The sequence below is a fragment of the Dinoponera quadriceps genome, unplaced genomic scaffold, assembly GCF_001313825.1.
Source record: "Dinoponera quadriceps isolate SergipeBrazil2010 unplaced genomic scaffold, ASM131382v1 scaffold1476, whole genome shotgun sequence".
NCBI lineage: Eukaryota > Metazoa > Arthropoda > Insecta > Hymenoptera > Formicidae > Dinoponera > Dinoponera quadriceps.
The window spans coordinates 189,510-208,156 of NW_014555863.1; the positions used below are offsets into that span (position 1 = coordinate 189,510).

At 43.5% G+C, this 18,647-nt stretch overlaps 2 protein-coding genes across 9 annotated transcripts in view; both read right to left on the reverse strand.

The window, feature by feature from the left end:
• Positions 1-356: 356 nt before the first annotated feature.
• LOC106745635 (solute carrier family 35 member F2-like) lies at positions 357-7,191 on the reverse strand. Of its 2 annotated transcripts, none has more exons than XM_014621423.1 (8): positions 6,877-7,191; positions 5,894-6,006; positions 5,388-5,581; positions 4,598-4,760; positions 3,977-4,178; positions 3,679-3,889; positions 3,252-3,379; positions 357-3,146 (listed from the first exon to the last, which is right to left on the reverse strand). In XM_014621423.1, exons 1-8 carry the CDS (start codon positions 6,993-6,995, stop codon positions 2,873-2,875), a joined length of 1,404 nt encoding a protein of 467 aa, XP_014476909.1. In that variant the 5' UTR covers positions 6,996-7,191; the 3' UTR covers positions 357-2,872. The 2 variants fall into 2 exon arrangements, with proteins under 2 accessions (XP_014476909.1, XP_014476910.1); XM_014621424.1 differs by having other exon boundaries at positions 3,977-4,133; positions 6,877-7,190.
• A 221-nt stretch (positions 7,192-7,412) lies between these two features.
• Positions 7,413-18,647, reverse strand: part of LOC106745598 (ryanodine receptor) — a 41,701-nt gene continuing 30,466 nt past the window's right edge. For 5 of the 7 annotated variants that reach the window (XM_014621330.1, XM_014621326.1, XM_014621329.1 and 2 more), the window contains exons 37-55: positions 17,678-18,472; positions 16,396-17,414; positions 15,741-16,112; positions 15,359-15,471; positions 14,759-14,852; positions 14,435-14,677; positions 13,182-13,593; positions 12,700-13,104; positions 12,410-12,626; positions 11,473-12,328; positions 11,174-11,373; positions 10,766-11,012; positions 10,306-10,584; positions 9,826-10,112; positions 9,697-9,757; positions 9,282-9,557; positions 8,948-9,104; positions 8,702-8,867; positions 7,413-8,489 (exon numbers count right to left, since the gene is read on the reverse strand). In XM_014621330.1, the coding sequence (XP_014476816.1) occupies positions 8,327-8,489; positions 8,702-8,867; positions 8,948-9,104; positions 9,282-9,557; positions 9,697-9,757; positions 9,826-10,112; positions 10,306-10,584; positions 10,766-11,012; positions 11,174-11,373; positions 11,473-12,328; positions 12,410-12,626; positions 12,700-13,104; positions 13,182-13,593; positions 14,435-14,677; positions 14,759-14,852; positions 15,359-15,471; positions 15,741-16,112; positions 16,396-17,414; positions 17,678-18,472 (6,362 nt within the window). In that variant the 3' untranslated portion in view covers positions 7,413-8,326. The remainder of the gene's footprint in view (positions 8,490-8,701; positions 8,868-8,947; positions 9,105-9,281; positions 9,558-9,696; positions 9,758-9,825; positions 10,113-10,305; positions 10,585-10,765; positions 11,013-11,173; positions 11,374-11,472; positions 12,329-12,409; positions 12,627-12,699; positions 13,105-13,181; positions 13,594-14,434; positions 14,678-14,758; positions 14,853-15,358; positions 15,472-15,740; positions 16,113-16,395; positions 17,415-17,677; positions 18,473-18,647) is intronic. The other 2 variants (XM_014621331.1, XM_014621325.1) reach the window with 1 other exon arrangement.

Genomic DNA, 18,647 nt, shown 5'->3' on the forward strand with positions numbered 1-18,647 from the left:
CGATACCGCACCTACATGTAGTAATAACATTAATAAACTAATAAACATGGACGCGAGATGCAATATATGATATTATATGCAGGGTATTATAGAGAGTTGTTACAAAGTATATTTTTTAAACGTGTCCTTAATCGCGTTTTGACGTACTAGCTATGGAGATAATGACAGAACTAAGACTTGTTATGTATATATAAGAGCTAATATATAATAATTATATAATTTCTGTCATAAAATCTTAGTACGAAGTATTGAACATATTTCATATAGTTTTAAATTCGAGGGAATATACAACCACGATATATATATATATATATATATATATATATATATATATATGTATATATATTTATGTACGAGAAAACTTCGCTGAATTAGCAGTTCGTTCTTTATCATCTCTAACACATGTTTTCAACGACAGTTACGTATGTTATAATTAATTTACCAAATATTTGGACACAATAGCATATGAATTAGTATCATGTAACAACAAGACCGGGATTGTATCGAGTTTAGATTTTGCCGCTCACCCTGTAAACCCTTCGTGGTTTCGTACAATACGATTAGTTATTGATCTCAACGTAAAAGTGAGATCACGAAAGTAAATATGAGTTTTCATGTATCGCAGATTTAGTTATTATTACTTAAACATTATGAGCAACATAGTGCGTATAAATAAAAATAGTAGTTTTCATTATTAAATATAGGCGGCCTTGAAACGAACAAGTTACAAACATGTTTATTTTTTTTTTTTTTTTTTTTTAAATGACGTGNTGAAACGTTTAAATTATGACTGCGAAAGTCGTATTGTTGCGATAGAAGAATAGAACAGTGTAATAGTCAAATGCGTCGCCTTATATAGACCGTAATTACTAATCAAGTTGACCGAGTTCGTCCGGTTAAATTATTTAAATCTTTTTTCCTCGACCAAACCTCCGTTATATCATATTTATTGTAACTTATTAATATCTCTGTATATATATTTATACTATAGTATATATCGATCGTAATAGTAATAACAAACGTCCACGAAGGTAGTTCGTGTTAATGTAAAAAATTCAAGTGAAAATGAGTACACGACGTACGTAAGACGAGTACACGTTTTGCATTCACATTCTCCTAGATCTACGATCTGAGTGCTAACAGACTTTGACATTTGGCACGTTTTGTTCTCACGAATAATCAGCCCGCGTCTGTATAAACGAACATTCTCAGCTAGAAGGGATATTAACATTTAACTCGGTACACATTTTGATTTCATGGCCGTCTTCAAGCTTAATTGAAAATTAGTTACACTAATTGAAAATTAGTTACACAACATTAATCTGCCGTTAATCACATGTAGCCTACGTATATTGAGCAAGTCCCTAATTAAATAATCAAGTATCCTACTAGAGATTAAATTACTTATCTACGAAAGTCAAATGGTCATGGTGCGACTCGCACTATGGTGATCAAATCACTCGAATTTAATGCTGAAAGTTGAGAAAGTAAAAACCGATTATGTGCGTGAATCATACGTAAACGTAATCCAACTGTTCGGACGAATAAGCAATACGACAACTGAGCACAATATTCGATTGTAAAATAAATTACGTATAACGATCAATTCAATAATATCTAACGGCGATATAAAATTGATCGCACTCAAAGACGGCGCCAGCTATGGTCTTATCGTTAAATACAACCGTTACGGTATAATAATAATAATAATTTTTTACGGCTATCTAAAAAGAGATTTGTGCTAGTGTTCGTAATATCGTCGATATATAAACATCCCTCCTTGCTCTCTAAGGGGCCCCTTGTTTCGTAAGGTGTCGTATTTTGAACGAACGAATCGCACGATATTCTACTCTAGGCAGTCGTTTCCCTCCGCTTATTTATTACAGGCAGAACCGTTGTTCCCGTTCGCAGCCTGAAACCGTCACAGATTTCATTTACACCACGAAGTGCTAATAAAAAGGATTACGAGAACCACGTCGCCGGAGGCAGACAAATCACCGCGCAAAGCCGAATTCTCCCGTCTACGCGGCTCCGCAATCGATCTATCCGTCGCTCCGCGCGTACGATTACAGAGAATTGAATGCACTACAACGAGATCTCTAAAAGTTATACCTTTCGATTATAATTTTTTATTTGTCTTTTTATTCCCTTGCTTATTGCCTTCGTATGAGTCGGTCCATTATGTGATTTCCACATGTGATGTACAGAGTAAAAAATTTTGTGTTACAAACGGCCCGCTCAAATCTTTGTGTTTAACAAGGTGAATGTGTTAAGAAGTAATGTGTTAACAAGGTGAATATATTAATTTAACATATATCTGTGTATTTTTCAACATATTTTTCCCCATGTTAAAGTAATGCAAAAATGTCACCGGACTGTCTTTAATACATAATTGTTTACTCTACGACGACGACGCGCATCAAAGGTGCCGTAGTGCACAACAAAGACAACATGGAAAAAAAACACAGTTCCCGAACTGAACTGGGACCGGATGAAAAAAGACTCGGTGGCGAAGAATAAAAACTCGACGAGAGAATAGACCGGGAGCGATCGACTGAATAGAAACCTCCTAAAGGAATCTTTCTACAACTGAGTTTTCGTCATCCCTGAGGTAACGGAAAATTCAGTTACACTAACGAAATTGTCTTTTCCGCGTGCTTCATCACGACGAATGGCGACCTACGCGATTCGTTCTTGCGATCGTAAGATGCCGACTCGATGCCGACGAGTCACGTGTGCGTGTCGGTGGCAGCTACGCCGAAGTGGATCTCGAAGGATTCGATCAATCGCGCGGAGTACATCTGCCTCGTGAGACGCCCGTAAGATCTCCTGGACTCGGCAGCCCCGACCGCAGGTTCGTCCCCGACTGACATCAGGGCGAGCTGATCGCACCGGCGTTCGTATCGAGGTACGAATTGGAGGAGACGCGCGGCACCGATCTCGATGCTACCTTTAAGTTCGCCTGACTGCCGTAGAAGGAGGTGAAGGCCGTGTCGGAGCTGACGCTCAGGGGTAGGCTCGTCGCGTCCATCGTCTCCCTCTCGCTGCCGAGGGTGGACGCCCTTATGTCGAGGGTGCCGCTCACACCTGACATGCCGGAGCTCGTCGCCATCTCCACCTCGCCGACGTCGGGATGAGACATGTGTCTTAAAATCAAATCACTTTTAACGCTTCGACCGTTCGCGCCTCGGGTCGGAGCGACAATTGCCGGCAACGTGGGACCGTCGCCGCGTTCTCAACGCGGACTCTACCTGTAATCCGGAATAGGTGGCTCGATGTGCTGCCTTCGTGAATTCGTCGACATGGGCGTCCTCTTTATCGCGTAAATGTATATGCCGGTCATCGTGAGCGTGTACGAGAAGAAGTACAACGAGTGAAACTGGAAAGGCAGAGGAGGACATCATCATATTGACTTGAACAGTATTTTTTTAGAAAGAGAAAAAGAAAACAACGATAATCACTTCTCGGGCAGATATTTGTCTCGGACGACGTTATGTTAAGTCTTTAACAGAGAATGTCCCAGAAATAAGTGGCTCGACTGTGAGAGCTCGTTTCGTTAACTTTGACGGCAAGAGGAAAGGCCGTCCTTGTACCGAAACGTTGGCCGAATAAAGATCGATTTCGGATCGATCGTTACAGCAAACATCGAGTCGTCGCAACGTGAATAAAACAGCCTACCTTGTATTGATGATTAAGCATCCCCATCAAAATGTTGAATGAATCCGAGGTGAGTAACGCCAACTGCAAGGCTGTAGCGCCCGACTCGAACAATATTACCGGCACCAGAGAGAAGAACATGAACTGTGTGATGCAGTAGAGAATCAGAATCGTTATCACCGGCGCGTTGTCCCAATGGAACGATTCTATTTGAAGCCTCTCGAGGACAGCGCTGTAACGGGACAATCGGAACAAAAAAGAAAAACATGCATTCATTGCGCGCAAGCGCTTCCAACTTTTCTCACAGTGATGTACTTACATCTGCATGCAGCTCAATATCGTGCCGAAAAACCCGATCATACCCAGATACTCGATAATGTCGACCGTCTTAACCGCCAACTCCTGCAGGACCGTCGTCACCGAAAACAATACCGCACCACCGAGACAGAGCATATCGCCAACGAGTTGGTTCTTCCCTGGTACGGCAAAATGCGCATTGCGTGAATCCTCGGTCGCTTTTCCTTATAGCATTAAAGACTAATATGCAGACATTATACGCAAATTTCAGAATTATTGACCATTTTGATAATACAATCTCATAACTTACAATACAATACATATTTAAACACTTATATACCCTTTTTTATTATTTATATTTCTCTATCAGAGCAATTAATGCATAGAAATAACATTAATAAGAGAACCGAGAATAAAAGTCATAATATTTTCGTATTTGTAATATTGTGTATATACATATTTACCTCAATTTTGTTTCAAATTAACATTCATTACTTAGATATGAAATAAATGTATAGGAACGTAATTTTGCTTGATAAATATTAAATTTATGAGCGGCTTCCTCGATGTGCTATTGAAAATGCAACACTAAGAAGCAATGTATCCTTACGAATGAAATTATTTCTCAAGAATCGATTATTACCGGTAGCCGTAGGGTCGTTATTGTCATCTATTCCGGCCCAAACCAGACATCCCACACCCATCAAGCAGACGGATACGCCGACGATGTGCACCATTCGGTATCTAACACCCAGTACCAGAAACGAGAGTACCAAGGCAACCGGTATCGCTACGCAATCGAGGAGCTGAAACATTTTTTTTCACATTTCACGCAATATTCGCATGTTAAAGGACCGACGTGCGGATGCACGACAATGGATAGCTTATAATGCTTGCGTATAGCGACGTTTGATTAAGAACGAGTGGCTCGGAGGGAACGAGCATTGTTAGGTCGAAGACCGAGCGTCCTCCTTTTCGCTATAGCCGAGCAGTTACAATACCTGTTCCATGCACCATTCATAGTTGACGCGAGTACTACGCTCGTTAAATAACACTGATATGAACTACAACGACGCGGGGAAAGTTACGCGCGCGAGTAGGAAATCGTACATTAAACAACGTGGATGAAAGACGCGCTTCAATGGAATTCGAATGCGAGCGAGAGCGAGACCGGCAATTTCACTCGCAGATTGTTTAGTCCTGAAGAACGAGAGCGATAGAAAATTATGAATAGGAGAAAAAATTTATGAACGAACGAACGGGAAGATAGCTTGAAGTAACGCGCTCTCGTAACAAATGATGTTATAATTAACATAACGAGGCTTTTTATTCTCATTAAATAATTTATATGAGAAGCGTATTGTGTAATAAATAGTACATTCATCTATAATATTTGCGTCCCCGGTAAAGAATCTACTCGTGTATGCATATACCTGTATGCTGGCGAGGCTAGTAAATTGATGCGACGACGTAATAAGGGTGCACGCCTCGACGTCGATCAGCGCTAAAAGCAAGTATCTCCAGCCACGAGCCCTTATGACGGAAATTAGGCCATTCCCTACACCTCGACAGGACATCCACGTCGTATAGACCAAGCACATCATTACGTAGTGCGGAAGATTTTGCCCTGTCTCGCAAAAACGACGATGATCAATTATCGGTCTCGAGTCTCAAGGAGCAAGGACTGATAACGTGGCAATTTCGAGGAGTCCCCTGACTTTTTGATGTTATAAAAATATAAAAACAAATTTTACCCGCGCAAAATGCTTCATATACAATAAGGACACAATGAAATGATGTGAAAATGAGATATTTTTTTCGTGTATAAAAAATAAAATGAAAAAGAAATAAATGTCTCACATATATGTGAGAAATCGAAAATTAAAATCACAGGTTTTAATCTCTAGTGCTGAGACATGATCGGTCCCAAATAAGTTACCTGTTGGAAGCGAGAGTTTGTAGGAGGCGGTGTTCATGTGATGATTTACGAGCGTCATGAAGCATAGCACCAGCGAAAGGAATTGGCCCATTATTATCGCCCTCCATACTGCCCTGTTTCATAACATATTAACGAACAATCGTTATTATTTTATCATGAGAAGATACGAAGGTACACAAGTATGTGCTTTTAATTAAACTGATGTGTATTCGGAAAGATGTAAATATTGTTACAACCGAATATAAATATTTGTGCCAATGTCTCAGTATTTAAATATCGTGTAGTGAAAAATCAATAACGTAATTTCTCCCAATCAATTTTTCAGCAAAACTTTATTCAATTCTCAATCGAATGTCCTGCCGTTACCGTCAGACTATCCTGACAAGTGGTGACATACAGCATTGACCGGAGAAGGATAGCAGCTGACCACGCGACACGGTGGTCCTAACAAGTATACCGGAACAAAAGAATTAACCTTAACTTCACAAAAAAGAAAAAAGTTCACAACAGAAAATTTTGCAGACAGTCGGACAATTTTCTAGTCACCAAAGCAAGGCGCAACCTGCGACAACTAATGTATACGTATGTCAACACAGAGAGAGAGAGAGAGAGAGAGAGAGAGTATCGTACAAATTTCACACAGGCAAAGGGGCATGCGGAACTACACCAACACCAGCGTCCGAATTTCCGGGGAATTATGTCGCGACCATCTCAACTCGTCGTCGATCGTTACCGTGTAGTCTAACATCCTAGAGCTTCCAACTGAGACCGAGTTTCACGTTTAACACCACGATCACACACCGTCACCGTACCGAATCGCGATGAGCTACACGACCGAAGGAAGTTAAACACCCGCTACTATCATGCCCGGGTCGTCCACCCCCTCCCGCCCTCCGACCCCACCGACTCGGCACAGGGCGGAAAACACACAGTGGCTCCTGTGCGGGCGCTTAGGGTTGCTACCCCCGCGGTTACTCACGTACCATCGGGCCAGGTCGGATATGTAATTTTCGATTTTGTCGCAGACCCCATTCCTGGCCTGCATCGCCGGGTTTTGAGCGCCGTGACGATCGCCCGCTGACCCTCCCATGCCATGGTGCATTTTCACCCTGAAGGCTCCTCGCCGGCGAGCGGCTCGGCCGAGGCGCTTGCGCGACCTCCTTCCGCCTTCGGCGCGTAGGGACACGCCGTTTTTACTCTTGTTGCTCCTCTCTCCGGCTTCCCTCGGCTTGGCCGTGCATGCCCGCGACGGGAAGTACGAGATTTCACCACGCGAACGTAAACGCCGACGCGGCGTCGCGACGTCGCGCGGAATCGCCGGAAGGAGCGATCGATCGCGTCGATCGGCACGAGCGAAATGTCACGTATAATTCGGGCGAGTTTGTAAATGAGGTGGTTCTCGCGATTCTTACTGAAAAGCGGAATTCATACGCCTCCGCGATCTTGTTTCAGTTGCATAAAGTGCGTGCGATTCATTCGTGTAAACGAGAAACCGAGGAGAGATGGCGAGACAGTCGAGTAAAGAAGTATGTCTTTATTTATTATCAGGTAGTCCTGTCGTGGAGTTTTTATTTACAATATATTGACATTCTCGGATATACTGTGAGCTCAGTCATAAATAATGTCCAAAAAGTTCGCATTTTCTCGGTAGCGGTAGAGATTTGCACATTATATAAATCTTTAAGTACATATTCAACTTACTCTTATACTCTATGTCATATATCTCAAACGTCACCGCGCTGCGGCGTAGCGCAGAAATTATGCACAAGTACGATCACCCGACGTATGAAAAGAAGGTAATTGTAACACTATGAATATGTAAATTTGTGCAGTCGGTTCCGCCGATTCCATCGATTCAACAACGTATCGTCGGCCGAAGGAAGCTTCTCTCGGGTTCTACCTTCGTCTACCTTCGATCGGTCGACGCCGGTCTAAGGAGCAAATCCCCGATCTCGGTGGTAACCTTTCGGAGCAATCCTTACAAAGTTGGAAAAATATGTTCAATTTCACTAGTTTTTTCCGGGCGCGCACTCGCGTTCGCGCTCGAATTTCGAGCCAGGCGCGAATTTCTCCGTGTCTGAACACCTTCGCTACGCGCAGTACCTAATTAACGCACTAACACTCACGCACGCCGGAGAGACTCGGTCTACTTAATTAATCGGAATAACGATAAACTGTCAAATGGAAAACGGAGACACAAGTTTACGAAGTAAAATTTCCCTTCGTCGTATTACATGTGAGGTAAAATGTAGAGTTCTCATTAAAATTTGATTCTGAACGGACTTCGCCGACCTTCGCACTGCCGTCCGATGAGCAAAAATTGACGCTAAGGATTATCGAAGACGCTGCTCGAGGAGGCGAGTCCCCTTCGTCAAGTAAGATCGCTTGGTCTAACGATTGGTCGCCTTAATTAAAGAATTAGGATCAATTTCATTATTTCTTCTTGCCCTCCTCCTCCACCGTCTCGTTCTGCTTGCGGAAGCAATCGCCCACCGGGAAGAAGTCCCAACATCTTTGCTGATACATATTCCACACATAGGTCTCCTGACCGGTGTACTCGGTGTCTGGTTTGTTAATCAGGTGCATTAGGAAGAACCTATTGATCAACATCGTCAGTTTTACAGCCACTTGTAACTCACGAGAAGGAAAACGCTATTCGTCCCAAGTCTCGAACGCGCGTGTTCGCAACTTCAAAAATTCAAGTCGGTATTTTGAAAAGTGATATCGTGAAGTTATTTTACGATTGTCTTTCTCCGACAAGTCATTCCAAAATTCAAGCTGTTATGTTAGAAACTCGTCGATACTTACATGTAATTCGCTAGATTATGCTCCTGTTGGACGTGAGTATCGAATCCGTGTGGCACCGCGTCGAAATATTCCTTCCCTAAGCCGCATATGAAGCAGTTACTCTCCATATTCGTCTTCACGTTGTCGAGCTGGTCTCGAAGCTCACCGAACGCGTCGATGATCAAACCTGAGGACCAGTCGTCATGTTACATCGTAACTTTCTTCCCGCCGCAGATCCCAGACGCAATCTGTTTCAAGTGTGCTCACCTTGAATTATAGCTAACAGAATGATGATTACGAAGAAGAAGAACGTGATGTCGAACATTATACGGTAAACCTCGTAGTCGTCGCCATCAGGCTCGCCGATCTCGTCACCTATGCCTCCGCCGGCCCTTACGCCTTTGTATAGATGGAAAACGAAACACTGTCGAGAAATAAAAAGAAACTTGTGAATTAGAGACACCTGATTCTAGTGTGAAATGAATACATAAATGAAGAGATAATTATATTACAATTAATGTTTCTTTCAACTACCAAAGACGAAATTGTTTGATCTTTGTGATATGAATATATCACAATATGCAAAAGTGACATAGCATACCGTTAACATATGATGGCACTTTTTGTCCGTTTCATCCTCTTCCTGTATATAGAACTTTCTGAAGAAGTTGAAGGCTATCACCGTGTAAATGTATACCACGATCGTCAGCAGCATCACCGTCAAGACCAGCTGCTTGCCGTTGTGCGTTACCGACTGCAAGATCGTCCTCAAAGTTTTGAAACCGACCGCGACGTCCAACAAATGAGCGGCGAAGAAGAAGTTGTTATAATTGCCGAGGATCGAAAACGTGAAGTACCACAGACTGTATAAAAATGCCTGGAAACGAGTGAAATACGCTTATGTATGTGTGTGCATAAATATTTAACCAATTAAACACAATATGCGCGCGCGCGTACGTTAATTAATCTCATAAAATTCACTTGAGAGAGAGAGAGAGAGAGAGAGAGAAACTCACGTTATCTGTGATGGTGACACCGGCCTTCCAGATTTGGTATCTCCAGTCGATATTTACAATGCTGCGGGGGAAACACTCGAGTTAAAATCTTCTCAAGAAGGTACAAGATACTACGAAGTATTTACTTACAAATGAATCAAGCCGGATCCTTCCTCCTCCTGTTGACTAAAGGAAGTCTTCTCCATTCCGAGCAGGTTGCTGATGTAATCGAAATCGTACGTCTCGCTGTACTTCTGTCGGACCTTCTTCTTGACGAACTTATCCCAGTAATTCACGGGGAAAGTCTTGGCCGATATCACCATTTTGTCCCAATGAGTCTTAAAGTCGTCTTCCTCCGGCGTTTCGGCTATGTACAATCCGTCGAATTCTACTCGTCGCGCAATTTCCTTCTCTCGTTTGAAAATAGCCAGTGGTACCTGGAAAAAGCAAATATATGTCGCACGTTCACAAATCACGACGATCGTTTCTACAGTATTATCGAAATGCCGTTTATAAGCTAAAAAGAAACGTTATCAGAGAAGATATTTCAACGTAAGACATTTCGTCTTATTTGTCAGAAAATAATAGTTTACTTCAAAACATTCATGTTAATAGTTGCAATTCAAATACCTTCAGATGATAATATGCAACCAACATAGCGAGCGAAACGATAGAATGAAGAGCAGCCAGCAGCCTCATAACGTGAGCCATGTAATAATAATCCTCCGCCATCTCCACAATTTCCGGCACGTCCTCGTCGTCCTCCTCCGAACCATTTTCACCGCTACCGCTGCCCAATTCCACCCCGCTACCTCCCGAACCCGATGGACCCTCGCCCGACATTTCCGCCAGCAAATCCGCCATAGATCCACTGCCTTCTTCGTCAGAATCGCCAACCAAAGAAGTAACCTGAATTAATAATTAATAATCAGTAATAATTAACATGCGCGTTAATTCTTAAACTTATTACTTCCTTTCAACATATGAAAGTATAAATTTATGAATTTTTAATATCAAACTTTAATACTTTGCAGCTTAGGTTTTTAGATAAAATACAACGTATGTGAATTGTCGCATAGCTTTCGCAAACCTTATAGAAGAGCAGCATGAAATTGATACAGAAGGCGAGAATCAACGCGACGTATTTCAGATTGTAGAAATTCCTGGCCAGGAAGGACACCACGCGATGACTGTACTCAGATAGATCGATACTTGATCCTGACGAGGGTTCAGCGATAATTTCTTGTTTCGCCTCGGCCTCGACCGCTGCCATAGCCGCCTGTTGAGCTGCTGCTGCTTCGGCCGCTGCGGCAGCTTGAGCTCTGGCTTGTTCTCCGCTATAAAAATATCATAAATAATAATTCATTTGACGAAAAAAAATAATTACACAAACAGATAGTTGGATCAATTCGTTTTAATCACTTAAATTCAGTTCACATTAATATATATCAAGTTAATTGTGATGTGTAAAGCGAACACACATTTGTTAAATATTTACCCAAGCAAGTCGGCTAAAGTGACAGGTGCTTCGCTCTCTCCTCCCTCAGCTCGCGCCCCCTCTTCTCCGGTACCTTCGTCCGGAGTGCTCTCACCTGTTTCTTCGATGCTGGATTGCGGTGTAGAAGTGGTCGACTCGTGTGGTGCTAATTTTATCTGCCCTCCTTCTTCCTTCGTTATATCCATTCCGAATGCCTGCACCTGTGTGTATTTATAAGATAATATATTTTTTTTTAATATTGCATATATATATATATATATATATATATTGATGTAGAATGTACATTAAGAGAATCTTACCTGTAAATTCGATTCATCCGGCGTCGGTGGCAAAGCGGGCAAGTGTCTCGATGGTTTCTCTTCCTCCTCCTTGACAACAACAGGCTCGTCCAGATGTGGTCCTCTCATCAGCGTTAACAAAAGTCTCATGAAATATTTTATAACAAGACCAACGCCAAAACCGGAATAATAAAACGCGTAGAAGATCATCTTGAAGAAACCAATGAAGAGCTCGGGAATTGTCATCTGCTGCATCTCGGCGATCTTGTTCTTGATATTAGTCGGCGAGAACAAGTAGAAGAAGTAGTAAACACCGTCCTTGAAGGCCTGTATACCTCGCCTGATCGGGTCCTTGTTCCTCTCTTCGTCGTCGTCGGTCATGTAAGTATACGAGGACTCCCTGGCCTTGCCGATTCCGCCGCTCTCTTCGACGGTCATCAAAGCGCTCGCGTGTTGCATCTCAAAGATGGCGTCCTCGCAGAAGTTGATGAAGGTCTCGAGCTTCTCTTTCTCACCGGCCTCGACCACCGTGTTGTAGAAGTAGGTTTTCTTCGACTCCTTGATCTGCGGTTTCTCCCACTGCTCGATGTTCGACTCCTTGATCTCGAAGTACACTCGCTCGATCTTCTTGTTGCCGCCAAGGATTTCGATCCTGCCCAGGAACGGCTCGAAGTAATTGAGAACGGAGCCGGCTGTTTCGAGGAACCTAGCTAATTTCGGCTCGTTCGGCATGTGTTCGGAGAGATTGGTGAGCAGTACAGCTAAATTGAAACCGATCTCCTTCGCCGGCTCGTGGAAGCGATCCATGAAAGCGACGTAGTCGATTTTGCCGTCGTGATTCGTCTCGCAACAGGCCAGAAGGAATTCGATCTCCTCGCTGGAAAATTAATTTCTGCGTATTATCCGGCAGCAAACGTGAAGGAAGAATTGATAACATTCGAATAATAATCGAGCGTACTCGGTGTAACTCTTCTGCTGCTCCATCTTCTCCTTGAAATCCTTAGGATACACCCAACCGTCATTGTTAAGATCGACTTCCAGGAAACTCGGCGATGACACGAGATCCTTCAGCTTCAAGAACATGTCGAAGTACTTCAAGATCAGCTCCACGTTGCCAGCCGACTCGACCAGAGTGTCCACCATCTGCTTTCCGATAGTCCCGTTTACGACGTTACCTTCAATTCGAAAATACGTTAAACATCTGCTGTTAGTTGTTTTGTAAATAAAATCTAAAACGGAGGCGCCTACCTTCAAGCATAGAAAGCATCATAGTAATCATATCCTTCTGCAAATTCAACAATTCCTTCAGAAGGTCCACCTGACTCGAGTGCTTCGACAGTTTGTCCTGCATATGCGAGAATAAGAAGAGGAAACCGCCGACCGCGTCCCACAATCTCGAGTGCGCCAGAGCCTGTTGATTCTGCGCGCACGGACCTTGGATGACTTCAGTGAGGGTGTTGAACACTTGGCTGGCAACACCGATGGCCTTGAAAAAGTTCGCTTTACCGGCTGGATCAATGAGCTCCTTGCTCGAGTAATGCCAGTAGAAGTCCATGATGGACTCCTGAAGTCGCAGCAGATAATCGACGGTGCAAATGACCACGTTCACCGTCGTCGTGTTACCAGCCTGTGTCCTCAAGTAATTCTGCCAGTCTATCGAGAAGGAGATACAATTGTAAACGACATTTGGTCGAGTTCGCTTTTCGACGGTGACAAAGCTCACCACTCACCGAGATTGTGACCCTCGCAGGTGAGTTGGATGAAGCGGAACAGGGCGCATGTGAATTCAGCGTCGTGCATATTCTTCTCGCCGGCCGCGCCCTCGGAGCCAACACCGAGACCCTCGGCCTTCGTGTTCCTCTCGAAGGCGTCCAAATCCAACACGCTGCACGAGTTCATCAGGCCTGCGATGGACGTGAAGAAACCGACGTCTTTCTTCTCCTTCAAATGGTTCAGCATACCCTTCTGAATCTCGATATTGCCACCACGCAGGATCGAAATGCCGAGCTCCAGAGTTTTCATCACCATCTCGCTGGGGACACCCTTGCAGGCCGATATGTGCAGGAGGACCATCTCCGCGACACCGCGATTCGCCAGACGAGCTTGGTGGAACAGAAGCTTCTGCTTTTCCATTTCTTGCTCCTGTATAAGGAGGACAATAACATGCCATGATAAAAATCGAAGAGTAAGAGAGTGTATATATTTTATAAACTCACATATTACAAAAAATATTGATAAATAAAGCATATAATTTATGATTATCATTTTATAGACTTTTCATGGTTGATTTAAAATTATAGCTTTATTAATAATGCGTATAAATATAGTATAACGTGCTGGAGTCTTACCATTAATTTATGCATGGGCCTCTTGAGAGTTACGTTAAAACAGAGAATAGGCGATTTAATAATATTGTTAGTAATGGATCGAGCGAGGAGAACACAAGATTGCAACAGCCTACAATGTTTCGCTTGCTCATGACTTATATATCACTTGACGTCAATGAAGAAAATAACGCACAACTTTGACAAATTCGGGTGACGAAAAGTGGAGGACACATATGATTGACACTTTAGACTGCGAGCATACATTAAGCGGATGGAATCTCGCACTAACTACTTATTCTTACCATAAGTAGCTTATGCGCCGGCTTCTAGGCGAATTAGTAAGTTAGAAAAAGATAGGGAATTTGTTAATAAATAGATTCTGGACAGCTGGTCGGAGGATTTTCCTTATTATTTTATGAAATAAATAACCAAAGGATAATTAAACAAACCCAACGTAAAAATATCATATGAAATTGAGTAATAAACCTTCCTTCAACGAAATACGCAAGTGTACATTTTTATTTGCTTAACTATCTATCTATAAGTTATTAGTAATCATATATGTATACTAAGTTAATTATTATATTAAATATTACCCTTCAGATTATTAGTTGGAGGGAAATAAAAATTTGGATATATCAATCGGAGATATTTACATGGATCGAAGCTCCACCCTCTTCCTCGCCTCCACCCTCTTCTTCGCCTTCCTCCTCCTCTTCGCCGCAAGATTTGGAGATAATCTGCGCGTAATTCATGTAAAGCGGGTCTTCCTGAAGAGCGCCCGATCGTTCGGTCATGGCACCCCGGCAGAAAGTCGTGACCAACTGTGTCAATGGATCGGGCTTGCTTTCATCTTCGTCCTTGTCCATCTTCTTCAATTCGGCATCCTCGAACGATTGCTGAGCAAATGTAAATTATTATTAATTTATTCAACAATCGATACATCGTCGAAAGTATCGAGCAAGAAGAAGCACAATTACCGTGAGGTCCTCGATCATGACTTCTTGGCCCACGTTTTCGTCCTGTAACCACAGCTCGTAATACGTCCGCGCAAATATATTTATCGCTCGATGCCTGTGAGAGAACAGAATCGTAAATTAACCCCGTTGCAGTCGCGAGGAAGTCCTCTTTATACACAGTGGAAATTAATTCGCGTTAGTATTCGTACCTTCTCAACTTATACAGAGGTTCACTACGCAAACATGCAATCGCTGCTCTTTTTCTGGCAGCGCACAGCACACGTTTCCATCCATCTCGCGATGGTGGTGGCTTTGTCGCCTGTTAGCCGCGTGCACACAAACCACAAGCACACTCGTTAAATAAAATTGTTCAACGGTTATTCTCGTTAATAAATTGCAAATCGTACATTATCGAGCACTGAGAATTTCTCAACTCTCATCGTCTGCCTGTTTTCTCTTAAACAAACAGCAAGATGTCTAATTAATTCTACGTAAATCAATCGCACGTGAAGATGATGCGAATGACGCGAAGAAAAAAAAAGACCGATAACGCAATGACGTCACAAGTGAAGAAGTTAATGATTAACCGAAGCAACGGCAACCGAATAACAAGAAGGATACCTGGGCAAGGAATGTAGGGAAGTTTGACGGAAGCAAGCGATTACCGCTCGTTTACGTTGAATCGACACCACCGATCGGTATTGACTTCTGCTCTGCTGTTGCGGATGATCTATCTACTCGAGAACATAAAAGCGTGAAATAAATATGAAATAAGGACGTCAGCTCGATTGTTCAAAGAAGAAGAGAAACGATGACGATTCCTAGGAGACATACAATGATACTTTCCGCAATAACATAAACGTGATGAAACATTAATTTCAAGCGAGGTAAAAAGAGAACGGCGCAACCGCATGGAAACTATTTTTCCGAATAATTTGAATATCTAATTGACAATTCCAAGAACTACTTACAACATACAACGTTACACGAATCTGGAACTCACCATGTGTAAGCCGTACAACACTTTGGCCATGTCGGTGATTCTGGCGACGACATCCTCCAGCTGTTGAGCCTTGACAGCCTCCATCGCGTCCTTCTTCTGGCCCAATTTAGAGTATAGATAATGCTGCCAGGACATTTCATCGGCGGGGTCGATTTTGTCGGGCAACGTCAGCTGGGTCTTGGCGAATTCCGCGATCTCGTACTCCGGCATCTTCTTCAGGAACCTGTCCTTGCAATGCTGCACCAATTCCTGTTCGCGACCGGCGAAGAGATTCAAGCCGACGGGCAGCAATCGTTTCAGGCAGGCGACCATAAGGGACGCTTGCACTTCCTTATCCTTGTCTCTTTTCTTGTCACGGTGCTTCTTCTTTTTCTGGAAGCCGAGGATACGTTTGAACCTTTTCCTTTTTCTCAAGTAGCGATCCTCTTTTACGGAAAGATTAAAATTTATCCGTCTAAATTAATAAATTCGATAAATGCGTAATTATTGATGAAGATTAAGTTATTTCCTTTTTCTTATTTTTGTATTCTCATTATTATTATTGTAGTTAAAGTCTTTTCCTTGGCAATTTTTGTACTTAGCTTATATCAAAGGGACGATTCCCGTATAAATAAATAAATAAGTAAATATAAGTGATTCAATAACTTATACATACCTTTCCTCCTCCCGAAGGCGCGGTGCCATCGGACACTGCCGTGGGTCTTCTGGTTGCAGTCGGCATGATGAGCACCATGTTGTCGATCTCGTTCGCGGATATGAAGTTCTGTTCCTCGCGCAAGAAGTACTGTGACTTAGACCAGATGTTGAATATAGCCGCCACATGATTGTACAGATCCTCAGCTTCGGGAATATTGTTCCTCAGCCAGTGATTCCTCTGTAGATCGACATATTTTATCAGCAGCGGATAGAACGAGTAGATATCGCGAACCAATAACTGCCAATCCTCCTGTATTTGCGCCTCAACTTGCGAAGTATCGTCGGTCGAGGACTTGATGAAGCCTCGAAGGGATTCCTCCTTGTGGAACATGGTGTCCGTTCGTTTCCTCACGCGTTCCGCCAGAGGCAAGAACGGATCTTTCAACAGCTCTTCCGACGAATTAATAATGATTTGTTGGGTGTAGGCAGCGATACGCGTCATCCACGGTGCGTTCTCGTTGCCGATGTTCTTCTTAATCAATTTCAGCACGTTCTTCAGCAACTGATTCATATGATCGCTGGTGACCATGCTGACGTAGGTGCCTTCGGTCGGGTTCACGTTGTCGGGCCCCTGCGCCCACCAGAAGGGCAGGTACGAGCAGAGCAGCGGAAGGATCACGTCGACGACGTGAGGAGCGTCGTTGTAAGTCTTCTCGGACTCGACGAACTGATCGACTTCGTTGAGGATGGTCTCCAAAGTCGGCATACTCGACTCCATCTTCGTCATGATATCCTGAGCTTCCAACGAATGGTCCGCGATTCGATTAAGGAGGGAAAATTGATTGTGCTTATTCAAGTGCGGCTCCAAAAAAGCCACCGGGAAGCAGCTCGAGAAGGCTCCCAAGCAAGAGCCCAAGTTAGGTTTATGCCGCTCGATCTCTGTTTTCAGGTACTTCCGGTCGTGGGTTAAACTAGCGTCCACTCCGAGAGTGTACAGAGACGCCAGCATCTTGTACGATGCTACTTGAATCTCGTCAACTGTCAAACAGAGAGAGTAATCGATTCAATCAGATATACGATCGATTCTTCTTTCGCACCCTTAAAAAAAAAACATATCTTGATATTCAAGTTTAATGAAGTAAAATAATAATTATGGGAAGAAAATAGAGAAGATTGAGAGGGGGAAGTTGAAATAAATAAATAAATCGACACAACGCGCGTAGACATTTTTCCGATCCACTTAACTTAATTAATTAAATAGTTCTATCAACTCTATTAATATCAATACGTCGAATACTCACGTAGCAAGTCACTGCCGTACTCGCACGCGGCGAGGTGATCGAACATCGCGGTCAGCACCGGTAGAACGACGCTGTTGATGTACGACAACGACGTGGAGGTCTTCAAGTGGGTGCCTCTGAGGTGACTGTACTTTCCTTCTTGAAGATTCAAGATCGTATGCCCCAGATCGTCGGCAGTGTTGTTGAAGAAAGTCAACATGGACGTCCTGATGAACTCCGGGCAATTCTTCACGAGACTCTTAGCGTCGATGCCCTTCACGAGTACTTGCAGACAACGCACCGTTATCCTCACGTCCGCGCCGAAGGCGGCGAGCCTCGATCGCAGCAAACTCGCCAGCTTGCAGAACAACGCGGCCACCATCTCCTTCTCCTTCAAGGACGCAGCGCCTACGTTGTTCGTGGCGGTGGCAACGGCGATGAAGTAATTTCTGTGCGTGCTGAAGTACTTCTCCATCAGCGGCAGCACCACCTTGCTGAAGAACTTGATGTCCCTGGTAGAGGTCTTGAAGCTGTTCCTACGGCTGAACGTGTCGGAGGGCTTCAGGAGTTTCATGTTGATCGTCGCTTTGTCCAGATAGGCTATCAGCTTCTCCAACAGCGAATAAGCGAATCTTAGCTCCACCGCGGCGACCGCACCGGCCACTTCGGTCTCGGTACCGCCGCGATTAGGCTTGTGAAGCTTGTAGCCCTGATACTGCAGGTACTTGAGGAACTCCTGCGACCGCTCGCGATCCTTCCGCTTCTCTTTGTCGGTCAGCAGGTCGTAGGGCACCAGCTGAGGATGAATGCCGCCTCCTATGGAGTACAAATCGTAAATTACATCAGAAACTTATTCAGTGCGCTACATTTTTTAATTCAAACAAGAATCGGAGAATAAAGAGGTCGAAAGCAGAATGCGAGTGATTGCTTGCAATATTTTTATATAATTTGTACTGTGGACGAGGAATATGCTAAGAGTCAATTTACACTA